At 47.5% G+C, this 16,705-nt stretch overlaps 1 protein-coding gene and 1 long non-coding RNA gene across 2 annotated transcripts in view; one reads left to right on the plus strand and one right to left on the minus strand.

Moving 5' to 3' along the window:
- The window catches only part of LOC142925099 (uncharacterized), a 137,674-nt gene that overhangs the window by 59,076 nt on the left and 61,893 nt on the right, over positions 1–16,705 (minus strand). The window lies entirely within an intron of this gene.
- LOC116943749 (uncharacterized) overlaps positions 1–16,705 on the plus strand; it is a 191,585-nt gene that overhangs the window by 39,249 nt on the left and 135,631 nt on the right. The window contains exon 5 of the mRNA XM_076067955.1: positions 12,434–12,574. Within this exon, the coding sequence (XP_075924070.1) occupies positions 12,434–12,574 (141 nt within the window). The remainder of the gene's footprint in view (positions 1–12,433; positions 12,575–16,705) is intronic.

Consider the following 16,705-nt stretch of genomic DNA (forward strand, 5'->3'; position numbering starts at 1 on the left):
TCAGACACAAAATTGCTGCGCGAGGTTTTCTGGCAACCAGGAATGCGAGGGCTCGTTGTTGTTTTTTTCGTTCTCTCTCTCCCGTTATTTGTTGCCTAGCTCGCTCGCTCGCTCGCGTGCGTGTGCGCGTTGCGTTGCGTTGCGTTCACGCGTGTGCCCTGCGTGTTACGCGGCGCGCATCCCACGCGTGCGGACATCTCCGCAGCCCTCTCTCTGTTCGTAGGAGCCGCTGTGAAACGAGATGCTTAAAGTTTGCATACGCGTACGTGTGCAACTCTGTCTTCTTGGACAATGCGTGGCACTTAAACAATTTTCAGTAAGTCGGCGGGGGGGGGGATATCTTGTGGTGTACACATACACGGTCCATAATAGAGTTGTTTTGGGTTAGATCGCGTAAATATATAAATGTGTCGTTAAAACCGTGGCCAATTCGTCACTAGTACAGCACCACCGGTGTGTTGGAGAGCCAAGCCACAACATTTACAACCTGAGTAACGACGGTTTTGCTGTGCCAGTGACGACTTGACCACGTTCTGTTTACGTGACAACCCTTACTAGTTGGCTGTGTCGGGTGGTGGCGGGTTTTAACGACACATATATTTACGCGATCTAACCCCCCAAAAAAACCTCTATTATGGATGATATTGGTCGCGAAAGCCTGCCCACGTGTTAAACTGTACTGATTTAAGAGCCGAATGGCTCACAGAGCTATACCAAATAAATGAACTATGGAACTAACACGGTACGATTTGTCCATCCACTGTTGGGCTGCGAGCGACATTTGACCGTAGTGCAGCACGCCAGTCGCAGGCAATCGGTGAAGGGGCAGAGGGTGGGAGATTTGGGGTCACAGCGCTGACGATGGCTGTTGTTGCTGCTGCACCGTCCTCTACTGCTGTGTTGACGCAGAGTCGTCAACACAGCAAGGCGCTCATCCAGGCTCAAACTTTGCATAGCTTCTGAGGTTCGATAGCATCGGGCGCATGTGATGTGACTTTATTCAAGGGCTGTATTTTAGTCTTTCGAGTTCATTATTTTTTTTTCTTGAACGAAAAACATTGTATCGTACACCATTAAAGAATCAGAAGAAGAAAAACACACCTTCGTGACCATCATCCCTTGTTGTTTAGCAACATGTGGCAGCAACGGTTTCCCCATTGCCGTATTTCATCCAAGAAAGCTTCCCCGAATCTCGCGCACTTCTTCTGTGTGCGTGGAGGGCCCTGCGATTGGAATGTGCACGGGTCAAGTCACTTCGCTTCCAGCTGTCCTCGACGAAGAACTCGAAGTCCATCAGTCAGTCAGGACGCAGAGGAGGGGGGGGGGGGGGTGGTGGAGGATCGGTTTTTCATGAAGGACTTATCGGTGAAATCTTGACTTAAAGCTTTCGTGACTGCAGGAATTCATATTCTTTGGGTCTTTCCGTAAAGTCACGTAGATAGGTTCAAAGAAAATAACAAAAAATAACAAACAAAAACTACGACATATTCTTAGTTTTTTCGGTAAAGTCACGTTGAAGAGAAACAACAAAATAATAAAATATATATAAAACAATAAAAAATTCTCACGACGTTTCGACCATAACTCAAACGGTCATCTTCACCTGAAGATGACCGTTTGAGTGACCGTGAGAATTTTTTATTGTTTTATATATATTTTATTATTTTGTTGTTTCTCTTCAACGTGACTTTACCGAAAAAACTAAGAATATGAATTACTGCAGTCACGAAAGCTTTAAATCAAAATTTAAAAACTACGACGTTTCGATCGCAACACAAGCGTTCGTCATCAGGAACGCGTGTGTTGCGATCGACGAAACGTCGTAGTTTTTTGTTATTTTTTTGCCATATTTTTTTGGTTACTTTCTTTGAAACTATCTACGTGACTTTCCCGAAAGACCCAAAGAATATGACTTTAGGTGGCTGGCGAACCTCGGCGCTCCGACGAGGCTTTTCTCGTCCTCTAAAGACGAGTCCACCACCACCACCACCACGAACGCGACTTTTTGTTTTTTGCATGACAAGGCATTGCGTAAAATTAAACTCTGCCGATAATCGAACATGCGGCTGGGAGAAAGGCGGGCGGGAGGGGGGTGGTGTGCATTAGTTATTTCTTTCACAAGAAAGGAGGGCGGGTATTGTTGAAAGCCCCCTTAAGCCTCGCACGGATGCCCCGTGACACGCGGTCGCTGCGTTCCCGATGCAATTCTCCTCGCAAATTCTCCTCGCGAGAAAACAGCGCTTTCTAGTCGGCTTTGATGAAGTGTGCCGAGTCGGGTGGGGGCGATGCTTGGTTAGCGTTTGGCACGGTTTCAGAGTCGAGGCGCTGCATCAAAAATAATAATAATATTAATATCACGCAACACACAAAGGTCAATAGCGAGCTGATTGAATAAAATTAAGTTTGCTAATGAGTTCAGGAGTGTCAAAAGTCGACGACGTTTATGTCTTCTTTGGTTCTTTCGGTAAAGTCACGTAGAATGAGAATAAAATAATAAATTGATAAAATAAAATAACACAATCATATTCTCACGACGTTTCGGCCACAACACAAGCGGCCTTCATCAGGTGAAGGGACGAGACTGTCTGGTAGGACAGCGCTGGAGTGAAAAAAGCCACGTTCAGATCACGACCTTTAAGCTGTGTGAGAGGAAACAAAGCGCCTTGACAAAGGAATTAGCATATAATTTAGCATTGAAATGGCTGAGTGATTAGCTTGTGACTGGTCACAGAAATGGCTATGTTAAAAGTTAAAGCATACACATCCGCAGAGGCACCCCTTTACAAAGGAATTAGCATAGACGTTTCCGATATGAAGCCCTTCTCGAGGTCGCCGAGATGACCGTGAGATGACGATTCATTGTCGTTTTGAATTGTATTGCGCAATCCGTATCCGACGGAATTCACCACACAGTGTTACCGCGCGATTTCACAATGTGACCCGTCACTCGGGTGGCAGCAGTTGTGTCGCTGTTGTCAGCAGCAAAACCACCGCACTACGAACTCAGGCGACCTTGGGTCAACAATTCCCTGCCACGGCTGGCATGTGTGGCGAGTGATATTTGAGCCGGTGCTCAGAACCCCCTTCGCCTGCAGCAACCTGCATACAAGCTGTTTTGCATGTTGGCGAGGATGTTAACTACCTCGCCTGGTATGCAGGGCATGGGTTCGATCCCGACCCTGACTCGTGCATTTTGGGGTTTGCATGTTCTCCCCGTGGTCGCGTGGATTTTTTCTCCGGGTCCTCCGGGTTTACCCTCCACATTGAGACAGACAGTCTCGTCCCTTCACCTGATGAAGGCCGCTTGTGTTGTGGCTGAAACGTCGTGAGAATATTATTGTGTTATTTTATTTTATCAATTTATTATTTTATTCTCATTCTACGTGACTTTACCGAAAGAACCAAAGAAGGTGTCCAGAGTGTTTGGCTGCTATACAGTTCCACGCGATAAACCACATCGTTGTTATAGCCAGGTCGCTTCTGAAAAATAATTATATAGCTCAGTAAGCCTTACCTGAAGACAAAAAAAACACACACACACCTGGCTACCCGTAGCTATTAGCAAGAGTGCACGATTACACGCGTGATTAATCACAGGTGAGCTCACACTGGCTCCACTCGTCACCGGCGTTAGCCGCAGCCCAGGGATTCAATCTCACGTTGCTTTGGTTTCATCTCGCAGCGCGCTGACAGCCGCTCCACAGCTCCTCCTCCGTGTTGTGCGTATTGTTTGGCAATTATGTCACGCGGCACGACTCCCGAGTCAAGTTAGCCGTGGCTGCGGTCACCGAGACGGAGTGAGGCACCATCCCTCCCCGCCGGTACCAACCCCAAGGGCATTGTCCCCCTTCCCTGGCAAAGCTACCAAGCGAGAACCCCAACCCCACCCCCCCTGGCCCACGTCTTCCTTTGGTGCAGTGTACACTACAAGTGGCTAGTCTAATCCAATTTACATTGTGGTTGCTCGCATGTAATTTGCATTCATAGAATGGCCTTCACTCAAGGCATTTGACTTAGCTTGCGGGGAAAAAAAAAACAACAGACACGGTGACAGAATGTAATGATTTTGAGGAATGAGCGGATTGGGATATTAAGGGATCACTATAGGGCAAGGGGAGGGACGGGAAGGAGTGGATGGGAGGGAAGAGGGAGATGATGTGTGTGTATTTGTGTCCAGAGAACTCCCAGGCCACTCTGCCAATTTAATTTTATCAGATGTCATTTTAAAAGATTATGACGTGTAGTATCTTTTAGTAAACTATGTAAAAAAAAATACCTTTGACCCGATAATTATGGTTATCCCTGCCACGGATAGGATTGTGTCGTTTGGGATTCGGTGTGCGCTCGGTTGAGGGGAACCTCTTAACCTCACCAGGTGAGTGGTTAATATCTTACGAGCGTCAGTTGAGTGTCATTTGAGTGTTAACGTCAACCCGTTCACGTGATGGGCTGACCCACCCGTAGTGACACAACCGTAAGGACTGTATTTGTTCATTCACGAAAGCCTCCAGAATGAAAACGCCCTCGATTGGGGTGTTTGGACCAATTTACCTTCAGAGGAATATATTTTTGTGTGTGTGTACGGCCAAGTGGATGCGGCCTGGAGAGATGGGGGCGCCGAAATCAGATCGAGTGCAGGACCCCAATGGACTTACGCGATCACAAGACTGTCAGAGATTGCCATGGCTTGGCCCGAGACCTCCAATCAGCAGTGGGGTGGATTATGACTGATCATGATGATGACAATGATGAGTATGACCAATGAAACAGCCCTGCTGTGAGTAGGCACCATACCTCGTTCCTTGTGGAATATTCCCGAAGGACCTTGTTACTCGTTCCACGCAATGCAGACGTTTTCTGTCTCTCGTTGCTGTGCTCACGCAGCACGGGTCTGCCTTGTCAAGGGGCCTGGAAATTGTCTCAACGGGATCGTCCCGTGTCACAAATGAAATGCTGAACTTTAAAATCGCACGCCGATATTTGTGGGTAGCAGATGTGTAGTTTTAGTGCATTCGAGAGACGGCCCACTTCGTTTGGCTGGATTGGCAAACTTGGAGTTGGGAATGATAGAAAATAATTTCAACTTTGAAACAATGCTGTGGATATAGCACACAAAAACAAATACCCCCCCCCCCCCAGATAGCCTTAACAGACTGGAGGGGCAAGTGTTGTTAGCGAGCATCTATGAAGAGCGGCACGGTACACGAGGGGGTGGGTGGCCAGCACTACACCCGGCCGCCTTTATCTCCCCAGTGGCGATGTTTACACACCGCACCAGGTGCTAATTTGTGGCTGAGTCGACCTAGGCGAGGCCCAGAACCGCTTCAGATAATCGTCACTGACGTTGAGCGGGTCCCGCATAGCCTTAACAGACACCTATAAAGGCCGGCATGGCCCACGAGGGGCTAAGTGGTCAGCACACACACACACACAAACACATTCGCATGCAGGGGGTGTTGCTTGAGCTACATTTTTAATTGACGGTTCGGAGGCTATTTACGCAACGTCATTGTTTTGTTTGCCATGGGGGGTAAATTTTTTTTTCGTGTGTGCGGAAATTAGTGCGCACCCAATTGCAAGCGTCCCACGTCAATGCAACAAATATTCGTGATCATTGTTACGCATCACAGGGATGGACCTGGCTGTGTGAAGCTACATACGGGAGAAGATTAAACGGGAAGCGTTTGGAGATTCCGTACAGTTGACAATTTCCATCATTTATCTGTCTGCACTATGTAGAAGTAAATATTTATTTATTTATCTTTGATATATATATACAAACAAGAGAAACAACGTCTGCAAAATATATTATGCATTCGAATCAACGTTTTGCGACTGCCACCGATGCTTTCGGTTATTTGACGAGGAATTGCAAAAGTACCTGCAAGTTGGTCGATAGCATTTACGTGCAAGTTGGCCGACAGCATTAATGGTACACGTGCAACATCGTGCTTGGGTAACTTTAGGGCTCAAGCGTAAAAATATAAACGTGCTCGTCGTGATACGGTGCATATGCAGAGACTCGGCAGCGTTTCCTGACTGTCTTCACGTCTTTCGAAAGGTGGGAGTACCCACACGTGACCCACACAATAGAGGGTTTGTTTTGGGTTAGATCGCGTAAATATATAAAAGTGTCGTTAAAACCCGCCACCACCCGACACAGCCAACTAATTACTGGCGAAACGTCGTACTCAGATTGTAAATGTTGTGGCTTGGCTCTCCAACACAACCGGTGTGCTGTACTCGTGACGAATTGGCCACGTTCTGTTTACGTGACAACCCTTACGAGTTGGTTGTGTTGGGTGGTTGCGGGTTTAACGACACATTTATATATCTACGCGATCTAACCCAAACACACCTCTATTATGGATTATATTGGTCGCGAAAGCCTACGTGTTAAACTTACGTTACCCACACTCTACTACCCCTTTGCTACTTTGCCTGTGCATGAACTGCGGTGCATCAATTACAAACAAAAAAACTATATATTTACCCATTGTTTCAACTCCTGGGTCAGGAGGTTTAATCGGCGGACCTCTGGCTTTGCAAGTCCATTGTGCTCATACAAGTGTAGTGACATCGCGGGATGTCACTGTGCTGTGCCGGCCCGAGAGAGGGATGGCGTGCGGTGTAACGACATCGTTGACACCACGAGGATGTGGGTGCAGTACCGGCCCTAGAGGGGCCCGGTGAGCGCTGGTTGATAGCGCTGGATGGCACCACGCTCTGCGTGCAGTGCCAGCCCTACAGGACAGGGTGTGGCAGTGCCGGCCGTAGGAATGAGGTTACTAAAGGCCATGGCATTCTGGTTGACCCGAAAGGACACGTGACAAGACAAGTCAAGTCTACAACAGGGCCCCAAGTGGGGAGCTAGGGGTGGTCACGTGGTCCGGGTCCAGATCCTGCTCGAGGATTCTATGAAGGTGGGCGTGGCCAAGGGCGGAGGCAGCCACGCCACAGGGGATATAAGCCTGGTTCCCCAGAGGGACCGGCGTTGTTGTTCATCTTGAAGAAGCTTTGTTCTGCGTTCTACCGAGTCTCCAACACGTCGACCTAGACCCGAACTGTGGTCCGGTCTGTTGTAGCTAGTTACGGTGTAATTAGTGTAGCTAGCCTGGTGGTCACCACCATAGGTTGTTATTCTGTTAAGGGGAAGTTTCCCCATGTGTTGGTGTTAAATAAATGTGTTGTCTCCAAGAGTACGTCTGCGACTCAGTTGAACTCACTACACATGGCAGCGTCTCCTTTTACCTTGGTGTCGCCCAGTAACACAGCGAAGATCTCACTTCAGGCAAGATAGAAGAGTCGTACGCATGTGGTAGAGATTCAGCAGCGCCTTCACGAGTATTTCATTTGCGACTATGTTTCGTTTCAAGCCGCACCCACAGAGAGCTGACGTTGCGCGGTGTGTGAATTTTAATTTAGAGATGAACTTCATCTAAAAATTTAAACAAAAATCATCGTCGTCATTCTCTTTTTCACGGTACGCTTCCAACAACAAGGGTACTGCCCAACGTCACGGATCATAAGGGGGTCCTTAATTAGAGAGCCCGTTGTTGGAATTTCACGGGTTCGGTCAGGTTAAAATTTATTTTTAAAGTGTCTTAACATATGGAAAGAGCTGAGGGGGATCTCAGTGATTGGCATGGGGTGCCATGATGGGGAGATGTTAACTGCCTCGCCTGGCATGCATGAAGGTCATGGGTTCGATCCCGACCCTGACAATCTCTGTATATTTGTAGTTTGCGTGTCTCTCTATCATCATCACGGTGCCTAGGAGATGTTAACTACCTCGCCTGGCATGCTGGAAGGTCGTGGGTTCGATCCCGACCCTAACAATGTCTGTATATTAGGAGTTATGCATGTCTATATCCCTGTAATCGTGTAAGATTTTTGTTCCACATTTAGAAACATGCTTTTTTAGTATTCGGCTGCTATGTCCGTATGATAAGCCACGTCGTTGTGGCCAGGTCGCTTCTGAAAAGAGCTATACAGCTCAGTGGGCCTTACCTGCTAAAATAAAATGTTTACTACTCAAATCTTTGCATACGCAAATGTACCAATTGGAGAGTCAATGACACAGTGCTGAAAATTAACTCTTAGCACCTTAGCCAGACGGCGGTGGCTACAAACGTGGCCTCTAATCCAGCACCGTGAAGACAGTGAGGATTGGTGGATCAGCGCACAGATGTTACGAAACTCCCCGTCCCACGGCAACCGAGGAGGTGCCATACCCTTGCTCGCCGGGAGAAGGCAGTAGAGCAAATGTGGACTCCATCTTTTCCATCTGTATGGGATAGAGTGTTGTCCCCTCGCATGCATGGGTTTTCCCCGGCTGCTTTAGTGTCCTTTCACACGTGTAAACACTCATGAACTGGCCGATAACACCTTAACATATAGAGGGGCGGGGGGGGGGGCGAATTTAACACCCACTCCCCGGCTGCCGCCTTTCACACTCATCCGTGGTTCCTCGTCTTCGAGAGCGAGCGCACTCTGAGCGGCGGCGACGCGGTTTCACAAGTTGAAAGCAGCGTCTCCCGAAGCTCTCGACTGGACGTCGAAGCGTCACATCGACATGACATCACGTGCAAATGTACCGGCTGCTCGACAGCTCAGCTTTGCTAATCGGCTGGTGCGAATAACGTGGTGGATATTCGAGGAGGTGGGCGAGCCGTGTGGAAGCGTCCTCAAGAGATATTCTGTCACCTTGTTAGCTTTTTTGGAGGCTTTACAAACCCCTGACTCGGGCTGACGCATAATTTATGCATGACCGTGCCGAATCCGTGATTAGTTCTAATGAAAACGCGCAGGAAAATAGTTCACCTCAGCACAAAATGCAAATTTCCAATACACGGCACGTACGCATCTTTAACTTGCGCGGCTGCGCCATTAATATTTCACGTTTGGGGATTGAAATAGAGAGCGTGAGAGAGAAAATCCCAGAATTCGCTGTTGTGATGGTCGACGCTTAGAATTGAGGGAGAGGTGCCTTGGGAAAACTAAGTGCTTACGAAAAAGCAAACACGGAACGAGATGGCGAAGGAACGATGCCATAAATGTTTAATGAAGCAAGGCGATGAGTGTGGCTTGTCATCTGAGACAACTTGTCAGGGAAGGTGTTGCCGAGTGCGGTTGGTGTAGGTGTAAAGAGGGGTCATTGGGGCACATTTTTTTCGTGGATTTTGAAAATGCAAATGTACAAAAAAGAGCTTAGTAGCTCATCGGATTCCGCCAGTATGAATACAGTATTCTGATTCTCTCGCCTGCTCGCCCATTTAGAAATGCGGCACACTTTTTCTTTCGTAATTTCTCCTCCGTGATTAGGCGCGAGCCGAAACGTCGCGTCTTTTCCTTGGCTGCTATTCTCATGCCGCCGCTGCGCAAGGAGTCGTGAGCTTGATCCGATCTGCCCGGTGGCGGGCCGCTCAAACGATGGGATGTCTTAAAGCCCCCCGACCAGCCCTGCCTCTGCCCATCCAGCAGTGTGAGTGGGTTGGTCACGGTTATTCGATCGGTAGGGCACGCGTGGCGGGGTACAGCGTGAGCGTACGCCAACACGTCCGGCGAGCGTGGAAGAGTAGGCCAGAGCAATATCTCGAGAGGCTCTCTAGAGCTCCCTGCGATCGGCGTTGGCCCTTCTGCCAGCATTGGCACGAGCAGGCAAATGCAGGGCTGCGCCTTTCAATTTCTCGCAGTGTTTCAATAATGCACCTACCGTCATTTTACCGCACATTTATTGTCGAGTTTGCACTGTGCCACCTTGTGTGATACACAGGAGGTCGTGAGTTCGATCCAACCCTAACGCACGTTTGTGAATATGGAGTTTGCGTGTCTCTCTTCCCGTGATTATTTTTTCTCCGGGTCCTCCGGTTTTGCCCTCCACATTTAGAGTCAACGTGTGTTTAGAGTATTTGGCTGATGTTAATTTGCACACGATGATAAGCCACTTCGTTGAGCTACCATTCGTGGCCAAGTCGCTTCTGAAAAAGAGCGACATAGCTCAGTGGGTGTTACTTGGCACAATACAAATAATTAGTTGGTAAACCTCTCATGAGTGATGGCATTGGTACTGTGGTTAAATAATAAACAAAGAATCATTCTATAACGTGTAGTTTACTACACACGGAATGAACGAATATATTTGTACACTGTACGTGCAGTATTTAAAATGTTCGTGTTATATATTGCTTTTACACACCCCCGTCGATAAACCGGAATGCAAACATTCTCAGACGTAATTGCTCATCATTATTTTTTAAACCGTCGGCGGTTGAGCAGCGAGAGCGGTGGCCCAGAGGTTAGCTCACTTGCGCCGTGAAGCTGAACTCGTGAGTTTGATTCCCGGCAGCGGCTAAGATCGGTGGCGAGCGTTGTTCGAACTTCTCCCCGGCCGCTCTCTTTCCGCACAAATCCACACTGACCGGCGTGGTGAAGCATGGTCAAACGGCCCCAACCCCCTGATTGGCACGGTGTGGGGAAGACTTAATCCAGCAGTGGATTGGCAAAGGAGCATACACGTTTATTTAATATTTTTAAACAAATAAAAGTACAGTAGCTCAATATTCCATTCTTTAAAGGCACCTTTCTGAAAACCAATGCTCCTGTACGTAAAATTATTATTATCCCTCGTCATCATGCAATTAGTATAGTAATTAGTTTCAATCTACAACCATACCTTTTGTAGCATTCATTTAGTCGTCGGCTGTAAACGCCAGGCTAGACGGAATTGTTTTAAGATATCATTCAGAACATCGGATGTCAACCCTGCTTGGCTCGAGTTCGTCTGAGATCGGGTCTGGGCGCTTTCCGCGTAATTATTTTCGAGAGAAAAAAAACCTCCCACAATACTCCACGTATTCGTCATTTCAAAGAGAGTCGAACGCTCGTTTAAATCATTTGTCAAAATGCGTTGTGCTTCTGCAGGTATATGCTGGTAAGCCATGCCTTCCATCAACGAGCACGTTGCCCGGAGAAGATTTATACGAGATTTTAATTTTCGTATTATTTTTGTTGGTTGGCAGCAGTTAGGTATATTATTCGAGCTCGAGCAGATTTAATATCATCTCCTCACTTTTGCTCCTCTTCCCCTGCTGTCTCAAGAGGACATGTATTATGCATATGGTGCCTTTGCAATCGTATGTGGTCTCCACATTGAGATGGAAATTAAATACTTGCTTTATTTTCGTTACCAGTTTATTACGCCTAAGTTAACGGTTTTGTTTTGCATACAGTCTTAAAAAAAGCACAGTTTGTTCGTGACGCTTTATATTTAATTGTTGATCTTGGCACCGTTGAAATTTGGTAACAAGGCAAGGCGCCTGCTCATGCCACTATTGGCGAAATGGCTTCCATGAAATGGGAACCTCTGCCTCGAGACTGTGTATTTGGTCTACTCTTCCAAACTGGCTTCTCGTCTTTAAAAAGGTGGGAGTACCCACACTTTACCCCAAATATTGGTGATCATGCTGGGACCATCAACTTGTAACTCTTGAGAATCAAATTCATAGTCGAGTGACAGATACCTGGATTCATAACCCAGGATCTCCGTGGTTCCGGCTCCCGTGGATCTGGCCCCACCAGCCATCTGGCCACCTTCTTGAGCATTTCACTGTTGAGGTTCCGCAGACAACCAGCAGCACGCCAACCAGCATAAACACCGGTTGACCTTTTGCCCCTACGGGCAGACTAATCGCCACTTCCGGTCCTGGTCCTGCGGTCCGCCCTGCGCCACACAGGGACAGCTGCCACTGGGAGGGGGGAACAGCTGCCACTGGGGGGGGGGGACAGCTGCCACTGGGGGGGGGGACAGCTGCCACGGGGGGGGGGGGGCTTCCCAGCAGCAGGGCATTGCAATGTTTTCCATGTGGTTTAAGGAGCTTTGAGTGGGTGAGGCATTTAAGCGTCCTACAAATGCAAAAAGGGGCCATCCATTTAGTACGTACGCATGGAGGGGGGGGGGGGGTTAACCCAAATGCGTAGCTTGCATATGGGGAGTTTACTGACAATGTACGCATAGGAAACGGGGGGGGGGGGGTGACACCTCGATAATAATTTGTCTACATTGGCCTTCAAGTAAGTTAGATAGTCCGGCGGTGGACTATCTGTTTGCTTAAACACGTTCATATTATTAACCCTTGATCGTTTCTGCGTGGATTAAGGGGGGGGGGGGGGGGTGCGTCAGGCGTACGTACGCAGGTGGGTGGGGGGGGTGTAAAAAGTACGCGTGCGTACAGGGAGGGGGGGGAGGGGATCAAGTTTTGACAGATTTTTTTCGTACCTACTCCATGGATGGCCCCTTATTTATTCTCATCCTTGCCAGTGACGGTTTGATGCGTGGCTCGTCACCACAGTGTAAGAGCAGCTGCGCCGTGCGCATTTATTCTATCCTTCACATTTTCATTCGCATCGCTCTACCGATCTGCTGGGGCCGCAGGACGATGGCACGTGGCGCGGCACGCGTGGAGTGGTCGGGTCAGCGGCCTCGGCAGCCTCGGAGGTTCCGGACGACGGCCCCCTCCTCGACACGTCTCCCTCGGCTGTGCGCTCGCTCACGCAGAGGCTGCACTACCTGGAGGTGTGTGCGTGCAGATACGTGTGTGTGTGTGCGTGTGTTGGCACAGTAGGGGGGCACAGGTGTGGTGCGTTGGCCAGTCGTCTCGGGAAACCCATGGCGCCACCTGGGTCTGTCTCGTGACCTCCTGCCAGCGGGCGTTCGACACTTCACGTGGCTTTAACGTGCACGTAGCCTGGCACGAGCGCCGTGGCGACGTCACCGCCACTTAGTGGGGAACGGCGACTGTTGTGTGTGTCTAAGCATGTGTGCGGGGAGTGGTGGGGCAGCGGGTTAGCGCGCTGCGAATCCGGCGAACCTGAGTTCGATTCCAGCTCACGGCCACCAACACCAGTGACAATTATCTGAACCGGTTCTGGGGCCTTTCCTAGATCGACTCAGTCTCAAATGAGTACCTAGCTCATTGTGTATACATCGCCACTAGGGAGACAAAGCCGACCGGGCGTGGTGCTGGCCACCCACCTTCTCTTGTGCCGTGCCAGCCTTCAAAGGTGCTCGCTAACAGTAATTGCCCCGACAATCTGTTATGGCTATACAGGGGGTCTTTGTGTCTGTGTGTCCGCACATACTGTACGTAATGTAGTGGTTAGCATGCTGCACTACGAACTTAAACTTCATTTAAACTGAAATTTTTAATTGTATTTTACCAGTTAAGGCCCACTGAGCTATATAGGAGCAACCCGGGCACAAATTATAACCCAACGATGTGGCTTATAATGTGGAAATTTATAGCCGCCAAATACTCTTAAACGCATGTTTCTAAATGTGGAGGGGAAAAACCAGGAGGACCCGGAGAAAAAAAATCACGCGACCACGGGGAGAGAGAGAGACACGCAAACTCTAAATATGCAGGCGTCAGGATCGAACCCACGACCTCCTGTATACCGGGCGAGGTAGTCAACATCTCGTCACCGTGAACCCTAGAGGAGTGCTTGCCACTGACTTGCCCCACAGTGGTGGAGATAAATTGGCCACTTGCAGGGTTTTTCAGAATTTCTGCGAAAATTTATCTCACAGACGTTCTCGGACATTGTGTGTGTGTGGGGGGGGGGGGGGGGGAAATTCACGAGATTCCCGAATGGATTTAGTAGAATTTTTTTTAAGTCCTAAACGCTTTTTTTTAAAGCCAATGTATGTATTGCTGAAAGAAAAGAAAAAAAAAAACAGATGCTAATTTTCTTCATAAAAACTGGGAAGGTTGTGGGAACTGGAACTGTCAATCCCATGTGAATTAGCTCATTGGGCAAGCGTTCTTCTTTAACAAGGGAACGCCTGGGTCTCCCATTTAGAGTAATTATATTATCGGGCCATCACCATGGTAAATAAGGAAATGTAATCAGTTTAAAAGGTCAAGGTGGCTAAGGTAATGATGGGATATGTGCAGCCCTGCAATGTTTTGCCCATGCCACTGCTGGCGGAAGGGCCTCCACTCGAGGAAGCTCTAGAGAACCTATCAAGGTGGTACTGTGGCATGCTGTTGCACACTGGCCAAACGTCGTGGAAGAGGTGGGAGCACCCAACTTTACCACATTGCTGCTGCTTTGCATAGGTTGTACTACTGAGATGCTCCCCTCCACCAACTACTGGACAGAGCTTGATAGCTCATCGGATTCCTCCAGTATAAGTAAAGAATCTGAATGTGGAATTTACACACCGTGAACTCAGGGCTCTCGGTGGAATTGGACGCAGCTCCACAGTGTTCGAGTAGGGAGACACGTTTACTTTTTAGCTGACGATTGTAAAAAAAAAAACGAATTTAAATCTAGAAATGGCATGTTGCATGTGATGTTACATGATTGATGTTTAGCACTTGTACCCAATTTTCTGGTTTGGAACCCTGGGTCTCTCTTGTAAATGAGACTTGCAGCATCTTTGTCAGTCTCAATGGGCCCTCACCTGGTCATAAATGAACATTTTATACGTCCGCAATATCACTATTGTTTTAAGCTATGGCCCTCTAGAGCAGAGAGAGAGAGCAGGCGGCAGATTATAGCTGGAAATAACATTTTACAGCAAAGTGCTTGTACACCAGTGCCAGTACGGTCCTTAAAGTTTTATTTTAAAATATAGACACACAGATGGGTGGATGGATGGATGGATGCCACATGTATGGCTGGCAAAAATGTGTTTTTTTTATGGTGGGGCAGTTTTCTTATATTGTATTCCAATTGTGCATTCGGAATTCGGCCACGAGATGAAGCGTCCATTCCGAACTCTCGCACAGCCGTGTCAGAGAACGGGTGCCGTAGAAGCAGGTATCACAGAACTACTGCCGCGATCCATTCAAGTGACTTTTTTTCCCTTTAGCTTGCAATGGAGAAAAATGTTTATCACGTGAGAGTCGAAGATATGTTTTTTTGTGTTCAAAACTGGAATTAAGCCAAATTAAGTGTGAAAAAAAAATAAAACGAATGTAATTTAATGTTGGGTTTTTATGCAGGCATTCATGACGGGGCCGAGACCATTTTACTCATTCTGGATTGAAAACTCATTTCTTTAGAACTGCTCTTTGTGTGTTTAGTTTGTTATCCTTCCCACCGCACCTCCGATTAGCACGGCTGGCTACGTACGGTGCGAAAGAAGTTCACCACACACGTTCGTACGTACAATTAGGTTGCGGCTGCCTGGATTTGAAATCAGAATCTCAGCAGTGGCTGCTTCGAGCCGCTCTCAACTCTAAGCCACGTGACCACCTCAGAAGCTCGCCCTTTCGAGGCACGCGCTGTGTGTTTAGGTTGCGTTTTTCTTTGTTCAGGGGCGAATGAGCAAAGGTAACCGCACCTGGGCAGCAATTAGTTGCGTTGCAATATTGACGCGCACCATTGCTGTTTGTGTTCAAACGTCTTGCATTCCCCAACCCGCAATTAGCATGGGTAATAAATCTATAAGGATCGTGTATCCTCGCTACGCTCTGGTGCTCGTCGTAAGTGATGGATGTTTTTTTTTAATCTCCACTTAAAATGACTTCATGTCGCCGAATGTTATTGTTGTTATTCATCAGACCATTTTTTTTATATATATTGTTGAACCCAATGTGAGAACAAAAATTTACACGTAGGCTTTCGCGACGACATCACATTTATCCCTCTATTTAAGACCGAAATAGGAGGAGGGTATCTCCACAAATCTGGCTGTCGCCTGATGATTCTGGTTGTAATTACTGGCGAAACATTGTACTCGAACTGTAAATGTTGTGGGTTTACTCTCCAACACACCAGTGTGCTGTACTCGTAACGAATTGACATGTTTTGATTACGTGACAAACCTTAATAATTGGCTGTGTCGGGTAGCGGCGGGTTTAACGACGTATTTATATTTATGCGATCTAACCCAAAAACCTCTATTATGGATACAAAAAATGTTTCAAAGACAGATTCCCATTTCGGTAATTGCATATGTAAGTAAAACTCTGTTCTCTGTCTCCATATATAAATAAAACATATCTTGTAGTCCATCGGCCTATTCGTTTTCCTAACGAATATTATCCAGTGGCCTTTCTTTGGTAGGTTGTATTTGATTGAATACCGGTTTATTGGTGAGTAATACAACATACAAAAATGTGAATGCCATAGCAAGTTGTTATTTTGTATGCTGTTGTCTTCTCGGTGTGTTCACTTATGAGTAAATATCTGTAATTATTTAATTCATATTGACTTCATATCACAGGGATATCTAACAACGTATCACCAGTCAAAGTCTGCACCAGTAATGGGCACAGTGTCAATACTTGGTTTGATATTGCCTCTGACCAAATCACCCTAAACGTATGCGCGTCTGATCTATTAGAATCTCCAAAGCTAAGCAGGATTGAGCTTAGCTATTATTATTCTAGGATTATGCACTCGTAGAAAATTGCACTCCCAGAAGGCCATTGGGCCGATGGGTTATGCCGGAATTTCCTTTGTTTTTTTTACATGGAGAAACGGATATGTGAAGAGAGATATAATGTCTCCTTGATCTATTTTGTTCATGGGTACCACAGTGGTGACATGTTAACTACCTTGCCTGGTATACAGGATGTCATGGGTTCGATCCCGATCCTGATGCCTGTAAATTTGGAGTATGGGCTGTTCTGCCCGTGGTCCTGTGGATTTTTCCTTCGGGTCCTCCGATGTTTTCCTTCGCATTTAGAAT

Source organism: Petromyzon marinus, chromosome 19 (genome assembly GCF_048934315.1).
Source record: "Petromyzon marinus isolate PM22_M1 ecotype Great Lakes invasive population chromosome 19, UKy_Petmar_22M1.pri1.0, whole genome shotgun sequence".
Taxonomy (NCBI): Eukaryota; Metazoa; Chordata; class Hyperoartia; order Petromyzontiformes; family Petromyzontidae; genus Petromyzon; species Petromyzon marinus.